This window comes from Monopterus albus, unplaced genomic scaffold (genome assembly GCF_001952655.1).
Source record: "Monopterus albus unplaced genomic scaffold, M_albus_1.0 scaffold4.1, whole genome shotgun sequence".
Lineage (NCBI taxonomy): Eukaryota > Metazoa > Chordata > Actinopteri > Synbranchiformes > Synbranchidae > Monopterus > Monopterus albus.
The window spans coordinates 4,513,209-4,532,095 of NW_018127884.1; the positions used below are offsets into that span (position 1 = coordinate 4,513,209).

General features: G+C 39.7%; 1 protein-coding gene across 6 annotated transcripts in view; it reads left to right on the plus strand.

The window, feature by feature from the left end:
- plekha7b (pleckstrin homology domain containing, family A member 7b) overlaps nucleotides 1-18,887 on the plus strand; it is a 67,997-nt gene that overhangs the window by 44,839 nt on the left and 4,271 nt on the right. For 3 of the 6 annotated variants that reach the window (XM_020608153.1, XM_020608175.1, XM_020608184.1), the window contains 19 exons: nucleotides 58-236; nucleotides 1,329-1,757; nucleotides 1,975-2,512; nucleotides 4,336-4,419; nucleotides 4,898-5,032; nucleotides 5,877-5,930; nucleotides 9,286-9,357; nucleotides 10,420-10,500; nucleotides 10,631-10,780; nucleotides 11,576-11,677; nucleotides 11,879-11,990; nucleotides 12,195-12,394; nucleotides 13,582-13,773; nucleotides 13,843-13,960; nucleotides 14,123-14,214; nucleotides 15,095-15,313; nucleotides 16,920-17,147; nucleotides 18,361-18,494; nucleotides 18,675-18,823. In XM_020608153.1, the coding sequence (XP_020463809.1) occupies nucleotides 58-236; nucleotides 1,329-1,757; nucleotides 1,975-2,512; nucleotides 4,336-4,419; nucleotides 4,898-5,032; nucleotides 5,877-5,930; nucleotides 9,286-9,357; nucleotides 10,420-10,500; nucleotides 10,631-10,780; nucleotides 11,576-11,677; nucleotides 11,879-11,990; nucleotides 12,195-12,394; nucleotides 13,582-13,773; nucleotides 13,843-13,960; nucleotides 14,123-14,214; nucleotides 15,095-15,313; nucleotides 16,920-17,147; nucleotides 18,361-18,494; nucleotides 18,675-18,823 (3,268 nt within the window). The remainder of the gene's footprint in view (nucleotides 1-57; nucleotides 237-1,328; nucleotides 1,758-1,974; nucleotides 2,513-4,335; nucleotides 4,420-4,897; nucleotides 5,033-5,876; nucleotides 5,931-9,285; nucleotides 9,358-10,419; nucleotides 10,501-10,630; nucleotides 10,781-11,575; nucleotides 11,678-11,878; nucleotides 11,991-12,194; nucleotides 12,395-13,581; nucleotides 13,774-13,842; nucleotides 13,961-14,122; nucleotides 14,215-15,094; nucleotides 15,314-16,919; nucleotides 17,148-18,360; nucleotides 18,495-18,674; nucleotides 18,824-18,887) is intronic. The other 3 variants (XM_020608161.1, XM_020608167.1, XM_020608194.1) reach the window with 3 other exon arrangements.

Sequence of the window (18,887 nt, forward strand, 5' to 3'; positions counted from 1 at the left end):
CAGCAGGAAGTTCTCATATCTTTCCTTTCTCTTCTTTTCAATATCTCTCTTTGATAGGCGAGACATACTGGAATACGCTCCTACATTTACAATAAGAACTCTGTGATTGGCTCACAGGCAGAACACTGCGGGATGCGGACATATTTCTTCAGTGCGGACACACAGGAGGACATGAATGGCTGGATCCGGGCAATGAACCAGGCTGCACTGATGCAGCAAAGTCACACTATAAAGAGGTTAGTCTTGCTTTACAGAGTAGAATTCACTTCTCCCATTGGTTGGGCATCTAGAACCAATATCTTGCCTTCTCTAAAGTACAGTCAAGTCTAACCCTGTCCATCTGTTCTGGGACACTGAGATGTGCAAAATATGTTTCTGCAGCTTACGAATGAGATTGGTGTGCATAATGTTTTTGAAAATATTCACAGTCATTGGCAGAAACAGTCTGAACATGTGACTACTGTATCTGTGATAAATGCATTACAAACTGCAATTAGACATCCTATATTAACTGGATGTAGTGCATAGTTTGACTAGTCTGTGCAATAATGTCACCTAGAGGCCAGTGTAAGTCAGTATCCCTAAAATTTTTATTTTGGAAAGCATTCAGCATCCTTCATCACAGTCTTAGTTTGATCCCTTAAATATATGAAATTATGAAGCAATGATATATGCTAATACTTAATTTTTCACTGACTTCTGTGTGAGGAGATGACCTAAGTGGCATGAAAATGTATGTCAGTTAGCCAAAGTACACCTTTATTTACTCTTCCTATTTTCATATTTTACATCACAGAAGTTATTTCCACAGAAACGAGCAACCATTGAATGCATGCATCTTGTAACCTGATACAGTTTAAATCATGTTTTATTCCCTTAAGAGGGAAAGAATTAATGAATGTAAATATAAAACGTAATGAACTGAGTAAATGAAATTGTTTTAGCGGCATGCTACCCTAAGCAGATTAATGAAGACAAAGCTACTGCCATTTCTGTCCCCTGGGGATTCAGTCTTTATGGATTCTTCAGCAAAACTTCCACTCTACTTCAACCCTCTCTTTTGAAAAGTACAGACTGAAAGATGCTGAATAACTCCTCACAGTCTCTGATCTTTCCTGGGTGAAATCCAGTAATGAATGTGACCATGTGTACATGTTTCTCTGCAAATGGCTCTTAAATCTCCTCTTAATACGTTTCCTTCTCTGTTTCAGCAATAGTACTTAACCATACTGTAATGTACAATAAAACGGTTAAATGAGATAATAAACAAGTATTGTCATGCACGGTAGCTGTAAGGTTAAGTCCTTTGATATCTCACCTTTTCACAGAGATGTGGAGAAGCCAGGGAAGGCCTCAAAGCAGGCAGTCCCACAAACCAACCATGTCCACATCAACCAGAACTCATTTCAGGCAGAAGGCTTTCACAGGACAGACAGAGAGAAGCCTCAAGATAATGGTGTCAGACTGGCTCGTGGAGATGAGCTAAGGTATGGAGTAGAGCTCCAAGGGAGGCCCAGCCAGTCAGCCACTGAGGAAAGAGTAGAAAGACTCTCTCCAGACTTGGCTGATGGGGCCACCCACAAGAACGGACAGCAAACTGTAATCCAAGTGGCTCTGCTGCCAGAAAAAAATGGAAATCTTGTTTATCAGAGAGGCTTTGTTTTGCGGACAGACAATGAGAAACATGTGCAGAGGAAGAATACACTGGCTCAGGTGGAGCAGTGGGTCAAAGTTCAAAAAGGAGACCCACCAAAGAGGTCAGTTTGACTTCACACCATCATCTCTCTGTAACAGCAGCATGAATGATGATGAGCAAACCTTGAGCAAAGGGCTCCCTCTAGCAGCTAATGTGAGGTGTTGCTCCATGGTTTGATTTAATTTTATTTTATATAGTGACACAATTCTAATTGTGAACAGATATTATGTAATTATTTCTATAAAAGTAAAAGAACTTCATATGTTTTTCTTCCTCAGTACTCCCTCTGCTGAATACCTCCCTCGACGGACTCCTCCATTAAAGCCCAAAGCCAACACAGCGGATGCTACCTATCACTCGTTGCCAAAGTCTCCCCGTCTCCCGTCTGGCAGCAGCTCTCCTCCAGCAACATGCAACCTGCCCAGTGACTACAGGTATGCCCATGACCGGCTCAGCCACTTCCGCATGTCCACTGATGAGCGAATGGCCACCAAGGAGGGAATGGTGTGGCAGCTGTACGAGTGGCAGCAGCGGCAGCAGTTCCGTCATGGCAGCCCCACTGCTCCTATCTACACTGGGCCTAACTTCACAGACTCTTCGTCTTTTAGAGTTACTGTGGAGATGCCACGTTCCATCTCTGTCCCGCCGTCCCCATGTGAAGTTCCACCGTCGGTTCCGCCCTCCTTCAAACCCTTGTCCCCTCGTAGGCCACACACTCCTTTGGACAGACGCACAGTTAGGCCCCTGGATGAAGCGGCACCTGGGGACAGCACAAGATCCAGCTCCCCTGGCCAAATTTGTTCCCATCTTTCTCAGGTAGGATGCTTACTGAGTTAGAATGTGGTTCTAAATATTCAAATACTTGGCAGAATAACATATAAATTTGTCAAAAATAATATTTAATGTCAGCTTTAGATGTTAGGTTCTAATCATTATGTGTAGCCTAGGATAGCAAATATACAGACTAGTCTAGGACAAAGTTATCCACATAGAGCAATAAATTAGCATGACTTTGATAAAGCTAAAAAATGCAAATATCAGTCTACTGATTAACCTGATCTTAAGCTATTTTAGGAGAAATATAAACAATAATGCTTATTTTATTTTATATTTTTATTAACAACCAAATACCATGAAAAGACCAAAACCAACACAAGGAATTTATCCTCGTAACAAGTATTGTCCATGTAGCTAATATACAGTACCTTATGCTTTCATGAAATAGGATGCACACCATAAAGCACTGTCATCCAGAGATTATTAAAACATACTGTGAGAGCATTGGCTGACATTTTTATTCATGATCAAAAAAAGTAACCATATCATACCATTTGCTCAGTAAACTCTTGTGATGCAAACTCTCTGGAGATCAAAAATGCAATCAAAGTTTTAGTCACACTATGGTCATTTGCTAAATGAATGATAGTGGACAAGATTTACCCTGAAAAACTGGAGCTTTTGGATACTGGTGGACAATTAAATGATTATTCACTTGACAGAAAATTAATGAACAACTATTTTGATAATGGTTTAAGTAAATGTTCAAGTAATAATATCAGTTTCTCCAATGTGAGGATTTGCTGCTCTTCTTTGTCACGGGAGACGGAGTGAGGGGGACGTCCTGTCAAACACACCCTGTGCTGTCTTCCCATTCCGCCCTCCATGTGAAAAGATCTCCCTCAAAACCATCACCACATTTACTAGAACGCACAGAGCTCATAACCAACCCAATGGCCTACACAAGTTTAAAAAAGTGTTGCAGATGCTGTGCCTCCTCCATCCTTCACCCGAGTGTCAGGACACAAGTTATAACCATAAAACAGAGTGACACACAGTTATGGAAAACCCTTTAAAAGAAGATACATTTTTAACAAAAGGAGCTACAGTGACTATGCAAGATGATCCAAGGGAATGATGTTTATGGGAACTAAATTTTGTCTGTAGTAAACTTAGTTTTAGTGCATCCAGCACCTTTGAGACTGATGGTGCTCTCTGGCTGGAGTGCACTTAAGTAATAGCAATCTTTATACCTCTCTGGAATATCATTAAGAAATATGTTTTATTAGCAGCTAATCCACTTTGCCCAGGGCTCCTCAGCACCCTATAAACATTTCTACTGTATCTCAAACATCAGCAGTGGGCTCTTTCTTCTGATCTTGCATTTAAATAAAAAACCTATTATACAGCAAAAAAATAGTGGCATGGGAACCTCAGAGGGAATGGCTTACAGTGCTTCTCTTGCTGGTAGCAAACAAATGTTATTTTAAGAAAGCAGGTTTAGTATAATTTATGTGTAGTTAATTAAATCTCTTGTTGTTTATGTCCTTTTAAGGTTCTGTACTGGGCCTGGTTTTTGCTAATTCCGTGTGTTAAGCAAAAACGTCCAATGTTCTGAGCCCTGTAGCGTCTGAAACTCAGGGCGCACCTTGTTTCAAATAAAAGTGGGAGTGAAAGGATAGATGAAAAAGTAAATCTGCTGTGTAGTCAGATTTGTTTGTGGACTTTGAGGCAATAGTTTAACTTTGATTCAGTGTGATAAAGTGGTTTATCTCTCACGTTCAACACTAGATTACTTACTGAATTAAACATTGTTTGATTTGACTCAGTAAGCTCTGTAACAACAAGTTGTTTTTCCACAGACTTCCCGAATAGAAAGAAGGTCCATGCCGTCCATGGGTTACATCACACACACTGTCAGTGCACCCAGCTTACATGGCAAAACGGTATGGTCCTCTTCACTACTTGGGCTCTAGAAATTGGTTTCATTATTAAAGATATCTGTCATGTAGTATTACCATACCTTTCCAGTAGTCTAAGACAGCCATTCTAGGTGCAGAAATGAGTCAGTCCAGAATTTGATTAGTGAAGGCTCATCTTGGTGAGAGTATCATGATTTCGGGAACACCAGAAAAAAATGTTAAAATTTTATGCCGTATTTTTGTTTTAGTGCTCTCAGCTCTGATCACCTTTATCTTCAAACAGTCCGTGATAAAACTATAAATCATCCATCCATATCAGTTTCCACAGAACAGCTCTAAAACTGACATTATGATGTTATTAAGAAGAAAAACTATAATGGCCTCTCTATCACTTGAATCTCTCAGCTACTATAGCTGTACTGCCCAGATGGTTTTCAAGTATTTCCTCTCATCCCTTTGCATTTTCACTGGCCTCTGGCCCCAAACCCGGGCTTGGCTACAGCCAGAGGAGCTGACTCTGCTCCTCATTCAGCTTCGGAGGCACCAGGCCAAGATGGCTGGTGTGCATAGCCCCAGTGATGCTTTCACTCACCTGCAGCACTACCAGCACAACGGCCTTCTAGGCCCCAGCATGCAGGTCAGGGGCCCTCGTACTTCTGTAACCTCCATAGCACACTGCAACCCCTGCCAGTGCATTGTGTTCCCCCGCTCCCTAGCCAATCCCTTACATTTCTTACCTGTCATTTGTAACACTGCAGTCTGTTGGTATTGCTTGGTTGTCTTGTTCATTCAACCATTTTGGCATGGGCTATATTGCACTTAAGACTAGTTACTGTAGTTAGTATCTAATAGTATCACTCATCCACCTAGTTCAGGACTTGAAAAAGCTATCAGAGGCACATCATATTCTATTTATAAAAGTTATACGCCATATTTGAAGCATGTTGCTTGTCAACTCTGCCTGCATTTTAAACGTGCCTTTGTTTGATAGATGTGGAAAATTAAACAGCCAACAAGAATACCTGATGAATCCAGCATATTTGTATCTACATCCCTGTGTGCTTTGATAAATATTTTGCTCTTGGTGTTATCATATTGAAGCCGTCATCAGTCTCCTCTATGAGCCTGCTCACAAACCTGCACAGTGAAGCTGCAACAGTGCTCAGCAATGGCATCTCCACCCAGTTTCTAACATCCTTGTTTATGAAGATCTGTAAACACTCATTTTGACCGCATGTCGTGCACGAGACCTGTGTTGCTCAGTTGTGTATGAGGTCAAACATGAGACATTAAACCAGTTAAAAAAATTACTGTATTGCTTAACAGTTTAGCTTTACTCACTGTATAGATATAAATACAGAGGTTAATATAAATTGTAATTGAGATCAAGTTAATTAAAGTTCTGTTAGGAAAGCATCTGATCAACCATTATTCTTTGCATCTTCATTTCAAATATGTATCTCTCCACTGCTCATTTAAAGGCTGATGATACTTACATGCAACTGAAGAAGGACCTGGAGTATCTAGATCTGAAGGTGGGCCCCAACAAACTAAATGCCACTTTACCTTTTTCATCAACTACTTCATCTCCCTTCTGTGGACTGCAATCCTTTTCTCCTGCTGCTTCCCCCAGCATCTGCCTCCCTCTATCTTCTTCCCTGTCTTTGCTCTGTTCAGTTTACGGATAAAATTACATTGTTGCATTAATAATCCGGTGAATCCAACAAATAGGCCAGTGTGGCTGACATACAGTGACAGCAATATTTGGTTTCTCATTTAAGTGCTGATATTTTGTTTGCCACAGTTTCTGTGTTTTGTTTTCCATTGGATTATATCAATATATAGTACTTTCATATACAGCAGGGTAATGCAGTTACTGTATGTCACCCAACAGTGGCGCCTGCACAATTATGTTTTACTGTATAGTATGCACAAGAACCCTATACGGCAGCATATTGTTGCCACCAAGAGAAAAAATGATGCTAAACCCTTATAGTGAGACATTTTTCTCGTTATAACGGGATCCTTTAACATTAAAACAGGATATTTTACTCATATTTATGACATACTGTTTTCTCGTTATATTCAGCAGGCTACTGTAGTGAGTGACAGCAGCACACACACTTAACTTTGAGTAGGACCTGCTTAGCTCATTCAGTTCAGCAATAACTAGCATTGCTCGAGAATCACTGATCTGACACTTAAATCCACACACAATAACTCGCACTGTCACCTCACAGCAAGAAGGTTCTGTCTGTCTCATGTAACTATTGGCATATATTCCGTTAACGTCTGCGCAAAGCATTTGAGCCTAGCTGATTTGTATGCTTAACACCACAGTTCATTAATTAGAAATGGGAATGAAGCGAGGTCATCTGGTGATGTACATTACGTCCTGTAACACCTCTCCATTTCCTGTTCCAAAACAGATCCAAAGTTTTGACCCAGTGATCGTTTCAGTATGCAATGTGTTTGAAAACTCCACTCCGAGTTCTGGGTACTATTGGAATGTAAGCATGGTGTTCATAGAAAGTGAAGCAGACCATTTCACTGCTTTTCAAATGCAGTTTAATACATCCCTGGAAATTACACAGGATTTTCCACACAAATTGCACATTCACGGTGTGATACTCCAGCACTGCGAGATTTGAGATGGTGGAAAGGAAGTTGTGATGGCAAAGGGCTTCTTTGCATGCTGTTAAGCATTTCTGAATGTACTGTTCTCTTGAATGTCTCTTTGATATCTCCACTTTTATTTTGTTCTGTTTGTAAAAGGTGACCCAGAGGTGTTCTCTGCCAGAAATATACTAGCAATGTGATTAGGATATGACATCAACAATTTACATTTTAGGGCCTCTAGTTTCATCATGGTAACAGATAGAAATGTACAGTAACACCCAATGGTGTGTGTTAATGGCCTCAGAAAAGTGCTACAGAAACTTAGTAATGCACATAGCTGGCAAACATACAAATGAATACTCAGTGCCTCTGTAATGTAACACGGGCTTTCTTTTGAAAAACTTGTCATCTCCAAACCCAAGATACCCTGGTGATCACTTGAGTAATTATCTCTGGCTTGACAAAGTTCCCTCCATAACCACAGAAGACATTATAAGACTCCACGATTGACTAGTAATTGACCCTGACATACAAAATAGGTGGAAATCTGTGTCTCCCATCTGTGCTGGTTCATACCACTGTGCTGGATGTGGTGATCCTGTTGTGGGTGTTATTCTATTCTACCTACACCTTTCAGCTTCATATGTTGCTTACAATGACAGACAACTGGCAGACAAATATCTGCCCCATTACTGAGGCCCACAGACTGACAGTTGGTCTATTATTATACTGATAGCAAAAGAGAAAAATATCATGATATCACTTCTAGCTACAACAGAGCTGATTACATAGAGCTATAAGTTTCCATAGGAGTATTTGATAAAAGTGATGTTATAAATTACCTAAAATAATGAAGAAAGTATGTTAAGCTCACTATGAAGACACTAAACCCTCCTGACCAGATATGTTCTGAGTCAGTGTTGGGATGTAATAGCAATAAACAGGGCTGGAAATGATAAAAAATGTTTTAATGATTCAGTTGATAGTGGTTCACACTTGCCTTTTGCTTATATTTTTCATGCAGCCCTGCTGGATAGTATGTCTTTTGATGTTTTTGGTACACAGTAATAAATAAGCATAATAAACAACAAATTTCAAGAATAGGCCAGGGAAATGGAACCTAACTTAAGTGAGAAGAAACAAAATCCTAATTTAGCTGCATAGAACACAGATTTCCTTACTTTTAGCCATGTTAACTGCATATCGCTAGCGATGGCAATGCTGGTCTGTCAGTTGGCCCATCGATTTGGTCCAGACTGAAATATCTCAGTGTTTATACCAACCTCAGAATGAATTTGAATGACTTTGGTGAGCTGCGGTCTCTACATCTAGATTCATCACCCATCACCAGTGTCCAGTACTTTGGTTTATGACCTCCAAAGGTAAATTACATTCCAAAAAGCCCCAGCTGTACTTTGTGTTTGATGCTCATGCACAAAACAAAACATGCAATACTGAACACTGTAAACATAACTGCAGCTTAACATGAGCATATTAGCATGGTGGTGCATAAGTACAACGTCACAGAGGTGCTATCATGGCTCTAGTTTTGTTAAGATGATCGAGCAAGTGTTTCTCCGCAGATTTCTGTCAAAGCGGTAGGCAGTTGTGATTTGTGTGTTTTCCTGTCACTGATGAACTACAGTAGAATGTCACAGACCTTAAACAAAGCTGTGTTCAGCCTGTTGCGTTGAACTATTCCCACCTGTTTAGTTGTTACCACTGGCTTTACCCACACTGTCACTGCTGGTTCGGTCGACATATACCATACATACCACCACACTGTCATGACACTAGAGGCCTTGATGACTTAGGGTTAACATTTACACAGGTGACATACTCGACAGCAGCGTTTTAAAAGAAGACGTAATTGAATTCAAGTTTACATCAACCTTAAGTCTTTGTAGTCTAAACCAATATGTTTCTTACTGTAATAATTAAATAAGCATTTCAAGAATCTGTTTCTCCCTTATTGTTCATGTAAGGAACCTGGTTGTTTAACATAGCCAGGAAAGAGCACCTTTGGGTTTTTCAAGGTTTCCCTGAACACATTATGATTTCTGCATAATTGTTTTTGCTCATGCTTTTTTCTTGGTTGTGTGAGTTTCTTCAATATTTTCTCTAGATACACCCAGCTTGACTTGTCTGTCAGTTTCACTGTATGCTGAAAATTCACGAGGTTTTTGTCATCTGTTCAATTAAATGTTTGGAAAATATGTTGATTACTGATGTTAAACATTTGATTTTATTTGTGGCTGCTGGGAATTTCAGGTCACCGGACATGAGAGTTTAAAGAAAGAAAGACCATCCAGGCCTGTGAAAATAGCAGAAAGTGATGCTGATGTAAGTCAATCATTATGTTCTCATGATTTAAAGAAGCAGTCTGATAAGAACCCTGTTTATCCAGCTCTTTCTTCTAACTCACTACAGAGAACCATCTGACTTTACTGTGTGTTTTAGTGTCATTTGTGTGTGTGTGTGTGTGTGTGTGTGTGTGTGTGTGTGTGTGTGTGTGTGTGTGTGTGTGCTCTTAAGCTGTGGTAAACAGAGGCTGTGCAGGGAAGGGAACATGCTGTATGCGTGCACTGCATCACTGTGGGGACATGCATCCACACTGCACAGTGAGGGCCTTAGAGTATCGACCGCAGCTTTTATTTTCCTCCGTGCAATTTAAAGGGAAAAATACATGTAATGGGAGTTTTAGATATTGAGCTGTTAAATTTTTCAGTTTGATTTGCCTGATCCTGCTTTTCTCATTCTTTGTTTTCTGCTGAATAGAGGTAAATAAGATGGATGTCCTGGCTTTTCATCATTAGCATTGTTCCACTTTAACAATTTATAAGAAATTGCCAGTAAATTTGTCTGAACAATGAATATTTTATGCAATTAAAAACAACAATATACAGCAGCAAAATAAAAACAGCTTAATTATTAATCGAACAGAATGATAACTAGAGCTAAGAAAAAAAATACACTGTGTGAGAAAGACTGTGAACCAGGCAGCTTTATGTTGTTTTCATAAGCACATAACCCATTTCTGGAAAAACAAATCTGTCACTCTCATTAAACATGGTTTTCTCCAAAAGTGAATTTGAAAATATGGATTTTTGATTATGATTACTTATAATGGGTATTACCAGATCTTGCCCCCAGACGAGACAGTATGGAGCCTTTTGATATTTCTCACTGTGCTGATGAGAGGAATTCCTCTGGGCTTTTCACACAGATGAGCCTTATTGACATATTTACAGACAGCAAAGACTACAGTAGACAATCTGTTCATCTTATCTGGCTGTGTTGTTAAAATATACAGTAGTTGTTTCTGTTGCATTTTACCTACTCTCTGTGGTATTATTTGAAGGAAACTGATTTTCCACATTGTTATTGAATATGTTTCTCCTTTAGGTGAAATTAAGTCGACTATGTGAACAAGACAGGATTCTCCAGGAACTAGAAGCCAGGATACGCACTTTAAAGGAGGACAAGGTTTTTATTTTAAACATCTATAAAATGACCTTGGATATGAACAGTATGTAGGTGTGTGTGTGTCAGCTTGTATTGGTGTGGTCCATAAATGCTTCTTGCGTTATGACTTGCGTTTCATGTCCCTAACTAGGACAAGCTGGAGTCTGTGCTGGATGTTTCCCACCAGCAGATGGAGCAGTACAGAGATCAGCTGGCCCATGCTGAAAAGATTGCCTATCAGCAGAAATTACTACAGGAGGATGTGGTGCACATCAGGGCTGAAATATCCCAAGTCTCCACAGTAAGACATAATGACAGATTCATTATGCTTGTAATGAAAAATCCAGTTTCTTTGACTTCTGTGTTTAAGCTAAAATATGAAGTGGTGCTCCCCCTGCAGAGTTTGTTTTGTTTTGGAAGGTAAGCCACTGTACACTGATTTAAACTACGCAGACCGTCTCCTCTACTAAGTCCATGCTAACACTTTGATTATGTTTTTGTTGGTTGAAAACAAGATGCTCATTTCTATTTTTAGTTGTTCCCTTTTGATGGTTTCTGCAACTGGCACAATGTTTCAGGTTGACTGTGACTATCACAATGAGTACTTGGGGATGAACCTGAGGCTACAAAGAAACTCATGAGTACATTTAGAAAAAGGCTTTGGTCAAAAAGTTCATTGATATTCAAAATATTCAGCGTTAAAGTGAAAAAGACGAGTTTCAAAAGAACATTTACAAAGAAACCACAAGACCGTGTAACATTGAGCAAGAGTATTTTTGGCCCTCGGCCTGAAAGACATTTCCAGCCACATTGCTTGTATTCAGACATTTATGATGCCCTCTGTGGACTCTGTTCATTGTCCAGTGGAAACAAGGAATGAAATCCAAGTGATTCAAAAATAACTCCAAACACCTGCTCTCTAGTGCTCTTAACTACATCTTACCACATATGGGCTTGGGTGTAAAGTGTGTCTGTAAATCTCTGTATGATGGGGTGGAACCTTAAAACCATTAGCTCTGGATCACAAGATGAGTGCACTACTGTATCTGTTTCTTGTCTTATTGTACCATGAGGTGTACTCTGTTTTGTTCTGCAGGAGATGGAGAATGCATGGAATGAGTACAGCCGACTGGAGAGAGACGTGGACTGGCTGAGGTCAGCCCTCCAGGGACAGATGAACCGTAGTGATCTTTCTCAGGTCTGTGGCTCAGTGCTCTCTGTTAACGTACACAAGCAGTCACTCACTCTCATGGATGGGTGTGTATGGGGATGATTTATAATCTACTGATTTTATATGTACAGGCAAATCAAAGAATTCTTTGCGGTGGATATCTGCTCAGAGCATCATACATCACTTTTGGTTAATTTTACAGTATTTGTTTCCCATTTCTGTGAGCAGCAAGAGAAAGTCCAGATAAGAAAGGAGCTGTGGAGGATTGAGGATGTTATCGCAGGCCTCAGCAGCAGTAAAGCCAACTACAAAGTCACTATCTCCTCTGTTACCAACCCAGGTGAGCCAAGTGTTACCTGGAGGTGTCGTGTGTACAAAGCAAATGAAATCTGCTGTCTGTGTAATGCTACTGTATCTTATTTTTAAAGCTCTTACTCATATACTTGGCACTAATGCTTGGAACATTTCCCATGGGAAAAGAAAACACTGTCTTTACAGCATGTGTGTTCATGTTACATGTTTATATATACATTGAATTCCCCAGAGAGGAAATTTGTGCCTTCACTGTCGGCATCATCAGTGCCTTCTGTGTCTGGGAGCCCGTCTGTTATGGAGATGAGTTTGTCCCAGCAGCAGCAGCACAGCCCCCACCTCAGCTCTAACAGCCACACCCCCACCCTTTCCTCCAGCCCCAACCAGCCAACCTTACACCACTCTATGACCATCAGCAGTGGGCTTAGATGGGTGAGTGAGCCCAGCCACAAAAGTAAACTTCATCTGGTTCTTACAAAATAAAGATTTTTTGTATGAAAAATTAAGCTGCATGAAGTATTTGTACTGTGCAGTTTGTGTAGCGTTGCTGGTTGTACTAGTCCCATTTTTCATTTGCCATCTCCAGTTGTGTACAAAGAAAAAATGTGGATAGTGTTCACATTCAGCCCAAAGTTGGGTACAGGTGCACAACAAAATAATCAACTAAGAAAACTGATTTACACTATTTACTGTAGCTTGGTTTTGATTACATGAATCACTCCTGATGAAGACCATGTTTGTCAAAACATTGCAAAAAAATGTACTTATACCATTAACAAATTAATTGTATTGTTAATAAAATGTTAGATTATACTAAGAAATGCCCATCACAGTTGCTTGCTTTGTACGGTAAACTGTCCAAAACTCAAAAGATAATAAATTTACTCTGGTATAAAAAGGATAGAGAGAAGAAAACCTCAAATCCTCAAATTTGTGAAGCTGAAAGCAGTGAATGTTTGACATTTCTGGCAAATAAATGAGTCAATTAAATTGTCAAAAATTCTGTTGATTGATTAATGGACTAATCATTTCATCTTAGCTAGATGCAGCTTTGGTTTTGTTATTGTACCATTACATTTGTTGGTATTTTTTTCTTCACTGAATAGCAGATGTTATTGTGACAGACAGGAAACAAGTGCAGAGAGAGTGTTATGAAATGTAACAAAGGTCCCCAGCTGGAATCAAATAAGGGACATTGCAATTACATGGCATCTAAGAGGCTAATTTCGCAGTTAAGTTTGTGTCTCCTTGAGGTCTGACAAATGTGTCAAGTGCATTTCCTTTGTCATGAAACATTTACAAAGCTGATTTTCTAAGTATTTCCATCTACGTTTACTAGCTAGTAGTCTTCTTCTTCTGTACTTCTGTCTCGGCATGTTACTGCCACCTGTTGATCAGTGGAATAGACTTACACCTGTTTAGACTGTTTATCACATCACTCCCACATGTATCCATGAAATAAACAAAGCAGGGACCCACTCTTGGAAAACAGGTCCATAGTGCACAAATTTGTATGTAGAATCAGATATAGATAGAAAGGACTGATGTCATGATGAGAGCAATGTGAGGTGGACGCTTGGTTGTCATTTCTCAGTAGTTAACAGCTGTTCTGTGTGCAGGGTGAGGACGATGTGCCTCCCAGACCTCCTCTACCTCAGCTCTACAGTCCTGATGAGCATCCCCCTGCTGTTCCTCCGTTGCCCCGGGAGACAACAGTCATCAGACACACCTCTGTTCGTGGTCTGAAACGACAGTCAGATGAACGTAAAAGGGACAGAGAGATCGGCCAGTACACTAACGGAGACAGTAAGGTACATACAGTATGGGTGTATTTTTGTGTTCCTGTTTGCTTGTTTGTTTCTAACCACTATATATCTCAGGTGGAACTTCGGCCTTTCCTGAGTGATCCAGAGCTTATGGGAGCTGGAGACAGCTCCAGCTACATCAGTGATGTAGCATCTGGCCATGATGGAGGTTACCAGACGTTACCTAGCAGAGGTTTGTGGATGATGGAACAGCTCTACTTAACTGAAGCATATTTATTATGTTAAAAGTGTTACACTAACACTTCAGCTAAATTTCACCCACCAACAATAGATGCTTCTTTTTGGCTATATAGCCAAGAGAACAGTTTTTTAATGTTTGCTGGCTTTCCCTCAGGAGTGGCTGGCTCCTCGCTTAGACTAAATCAGTCTTCAAGCATTTCCTCATATGTGACCCTCCGAAGAGCAGCTTCAGCTGCTGGTGTGAAGGTGAGGCTCGGAATTAAATGCAAAGAATCAAATAGTCAAGAGTGAATAAAAAGTGAGCACCCAAATCAATAGACAGCTCAGATACAGTAGCATGTAACTCCAGTTCGAAATGATCCCAATTACATTCATTTAATTATTTGATATTTGGAGCTCCCAAGTCCTTCATCAAATCCCAGTATAACTTTTATTTTTATTTTTACACTAGAAACTCGAAAAGATAGAAATCACATATTAAAAATATGTTAACCCCACAGAGTCAGTGTCTTTTAATGTTTTACTAAAACTTAAAATGCATATATAGAATAAAAGCATTAGAATGCAAATTATATTGAAACATTAAATACAATTTAAAATAACAGTTTGTACTTGAAAGCACAAGATACCAACATACAAGTGTAGGTACCTAGTACTTTTAGGGTGGCAGACTGTGGATTTTCATTATACTTTGTAACCCTTTACTTTAGTCTTCCCAAGACTCTGAGTACGTTAACACTAGAGGCAAACTTACTTTCTTTGAGAACATGAGAACCTTCATTATCTTAATGTGACTACTATAGCAAGCTACAATTTATAGACATTAAATAATAATAATGTAATAACATCTACTATATTCCTTATAAATGAACATTATACTGAAGAAGAAAAAATAAATGAAATGCATTTGTGAGACTTGAGCCTTTGCAGTTTGTAATTTTATCCCTAGAAATGTCTCCGTTGTGAAAATTGAATTGCATACCGTGTTCCAGTTTCATTGCTTATTAGCACACTATTGTATTCTTTCACCTTCTCATTAGGCTTGTTGTTATTTTCTTCCTCTTCTTTGCCTTCTGCTGCACTTTTTGCTCTTGTTATCAACTCTCTTTCCTCCCACTCTTCTCAGGAGAGGCCAAAAAGTGCCTTGGAGCGTCTGTACTCCGAGGAACCAGCGCAGCAGCAGCAGAGGGGGAAGATGAGTGCTGATGAGCAGCTGGAGAGGATGAAGAGGCAGCAGAAGGCCCTCGTCCGCCAGCGCAAACGCACCTTGAGTCACGGAGACCGCCACGCCTCTTCATCGTCACGCACCTCATCCTCCCGCCCACTTTCAGTAGACATGGGATCAGTATGTTACTAGAACAGTATCACATGTCACACTCTCATGCATGATGACAAAATGCATGCCTTTACTCAGAGTAGTCAGTCTTTTCAGTGTTCCTGACATTATAAAGTCGAGGGTAATACATTAAACTAGTGCAATATGGTAATTCCATTTGTGGCTCTAGCTAAACTGTTTTCATGGATGATGTTTTCAGACTTTAATATGCCTTTTTCACAGCAAACAGTAGGAAAAGCACTATTATAACAGATGTTGCTAATAACATTAATAAGACCTCTGCTTTATTCTGCTGTCCCATTAAGCCACGACTGTGTGCAATACCACAAAGCAGCTAAATGAAATCTACTAGTTTATCAGTATGATTTACACCTGTTTTCCCTACTGTAATATGTTACAGTATATTGTCTTCTAAAATTAAACAAACAGCCCAAACAGAAAAATGGATAACAAGGTTCTGGATAGGATAACAGTAGCAAAAATCTTGTGTGTAATACCTATATAACTGCTAAAAGGTGTTTATTATGAAGTGGAATAATTACATTTACATTCAGATAGGGGCATGGGCTTCATCAACAGCTCTGCAATTAATATATCTTGCATGTCAAACACATAACATTCACTAATCCTGATTTATCCATCTCTTTCTCCTCTCACTTTACATTTCTTGGCTATGGTTGATTTGCTGATTTCACTCTGACAATAACTGTTTTTTACCCTTTAACAGTGGCTGTGCTTTCAGAATCCAGGCATGTGTTCACCAGAGTTCTGTCTCTCTTCATTTACATATTAATGTCCACATATTTGTATGTGTGTGTGTGTCTTAGAGAGAGAAAGAGAAAGTGCCTACTTATTTTCTACTGACAAGAACACTGACATACACTAGCAATCCCTATTTAAGCTCATTCATCTCAACCTCATCATAGCATTTTTCCTGCTGGATTTTTTTCCACTTAAATGAAGATAAAGCTGTTTGAGTGTTTATGGACTGGGGCCTAGTGTTGTCTCAGTTACCACTTCTCAGTATTTGAGGGGACACCTTCTATACAGATAATACTAACGTGTGTGTGTGTGTGTGTCGTTCATTTCTTGTCAAAATATAGATCAAATTATTTTAGTGTTTGCTCAATTTTTTTATCTGATTATTAATTGTTAGTTATAAGAATTATTCACTTTTCTTATGTGAATGTGTGCAAATAAATAAACATGATTTTCTAATGAACAAATATCACCATGTTTTTCTTTATTATATTTGCTGTGATATGGTTGAGTTTGAAACTGTCATCAGTGTGAGCTGATCCTGTTTGTTTCAGTGGCACTGCACTGTCTTCCTTACTGTTTTCATATCAGCATGTATGCTCATCTATGCATGCTCCCTCTTTTTTCTTTTTTACACCTGCACACACACACATACACTGTCTTTGCAGCTTTTAAAATCATGTTAGCATTCCAGTGATGACTAGAGTGTTGCACTGTACTTGTTACATGAAATTAAGTGTGAAAGCAAGTGAAACAAGTCAGTTTCACATTTACTTGATAATCGAGACAACCTGATGGCATGATCTGTAATTTGCTTCACAGTCTTTTTTTTTTTTTTCCTGTGTGCATTGTCCAGTGGAAGAGAGAGCAGGAGTTTGACCTGCAGTTGCTTGAGAGGGCTGTTCAGGGAGAGGAGGCACAGGGAGTTAGGAGCGTCCAGGGGGAGGAAAGACCTCCAGAACACAAAGAGAGACCTCGCTCGCACTCTGACGAATGGCTGAACTTCCACTCCTCTGCCACAGCTCCTCTCACCCATGAAGGTGACCTGGAACCACTAGACTATGACCTGGACCTTAATAAAGAGGTAAGTTATCTTTGTCAAACCAAAGAAATACATTTGATTCCATTTAAAGGTAATATTATCTATTCAACCACAGATAAGCAAAGGGCTGGAGTGCATGTAACCACAGTCCAAACAATACAAAAAGACATTGTACACCTGCTATAAATTGTTCATTTTATTCAACTTATTGAACTTAGATAGTGACGACTGAGTAGAAAGCACAGCCTAACTGATTTGTGTATGTGAAACCTATTTAAACTTTATAAATGCAGAAATTCTAGAAATGACCTTGAATTTCATCAGAAACTTTAAGCTGATACCCATGGCCCCAAACAAGCTGTAAAGAATGAAAAATAAAACCTACATAATTGTTTTAACTAATCAGCTCACATGAAAGTGAGAGGCAGGGGTTGTGGCACAAAGCCGGTTATTTCCACCACAGTGTTGTTCTGAAGTAGCACGAGTGGAACGTGCTTTTGAAATGTTTGTGAATGGTAGCAGCAAGTGTTCCTTAGAGCACAGTTTATGCATGAGTAGTAGAGCCTTATTGCACTTGATGCATTGGTTATACATCACAGTGAGTAGTCATGTGAGTGCTGCAGCACTCTGTCTGTACTGCAGACTGTAGCAAGCTCCACTCAAAGAGCTATAGTGGGTAAAGTCTGTCCACGTCCACTGGGATGTCTACAGTACACAGACTTCCTGTCCATTTTCTGAATTTATAGGATTGCTTACTCTGTCCCTCCACAGATCCAGGTATTGTCTCATGAGCATTCTTTTGGTAGGTGGTGTTAAAACAAATGAACCTTCTGAAGGGTAAGCTATAGTGCCTTTTGTGTGAGGAAGTGAAGCAGAGGAAAACAGACAGGCATTCCTTTATTTAATAAACCAACTTCTAAATAATATTCAGTTAAATAAAACATTCTAGCTCTCAGTCATGTTGTTAGGTTATAAGTTTTTGTTCTGAAATGTCCAACCTTGATGTGCCTTAAAGCCTGTAGCTTTTTAAATCCTGTAAATCCTTTTTATGTTGTCTGTATGTCCTTCAGCTCATCCTTATAAGTACATCCTTGTCTTTAGCCCTATGGGCCTAAAGATCATTTCTGACATAATTTCAGAGCTCAGAAATCACCACCTGTCTAAATGGATACAATTGTTTTTGTGTGTTTGACTTCATAGCAAAGATGATGATAAAGCAGCATCAATCTTAACGCACACTATGTCCATTTTATAGCTGTCCAAGCCTCAGAAAGTGTTTATCCCAGAGCGCTATGTGGATTCAGAGCCTGAGGAGTCTCTCAGTCCTCAGGAGGTGGAGGAGCGTCATCGTAAGGTGGAGCGCATCAAGAGCATCTTGTCCAAGTCCAGGTAGATAAAGTAAAATGAAATAATACTGAATAATAAGCTTCCACTGTGCTGTCTGACTCCTCAGACAGCACAGTGGCCGTGTGGCAAAACAATACCCTTACCGCACTCACTGTAGTATAACATTATTACCAATAGTATATTGTCAGTTTGGTGTTTTTTTTTTCTGTGTTCATGGGACAGTGTACAAAACCTAGCACCAACAGCGTCTGTGGACAAGGCAGAGGTAGGGCTGGTGGCACTTGACTCAGCTCTACAGGAGCAGGAGCGGATCATTACCATGTCCTACGCACTCGCCTCGGAGGCTTCGCTCAAGAGCAAACTAGTCACAGGTTGGTCTTTCATATAATTGGAAATTATTTTCTGTTGTCTTGCGCCTGTAGCTTATCCGTACAT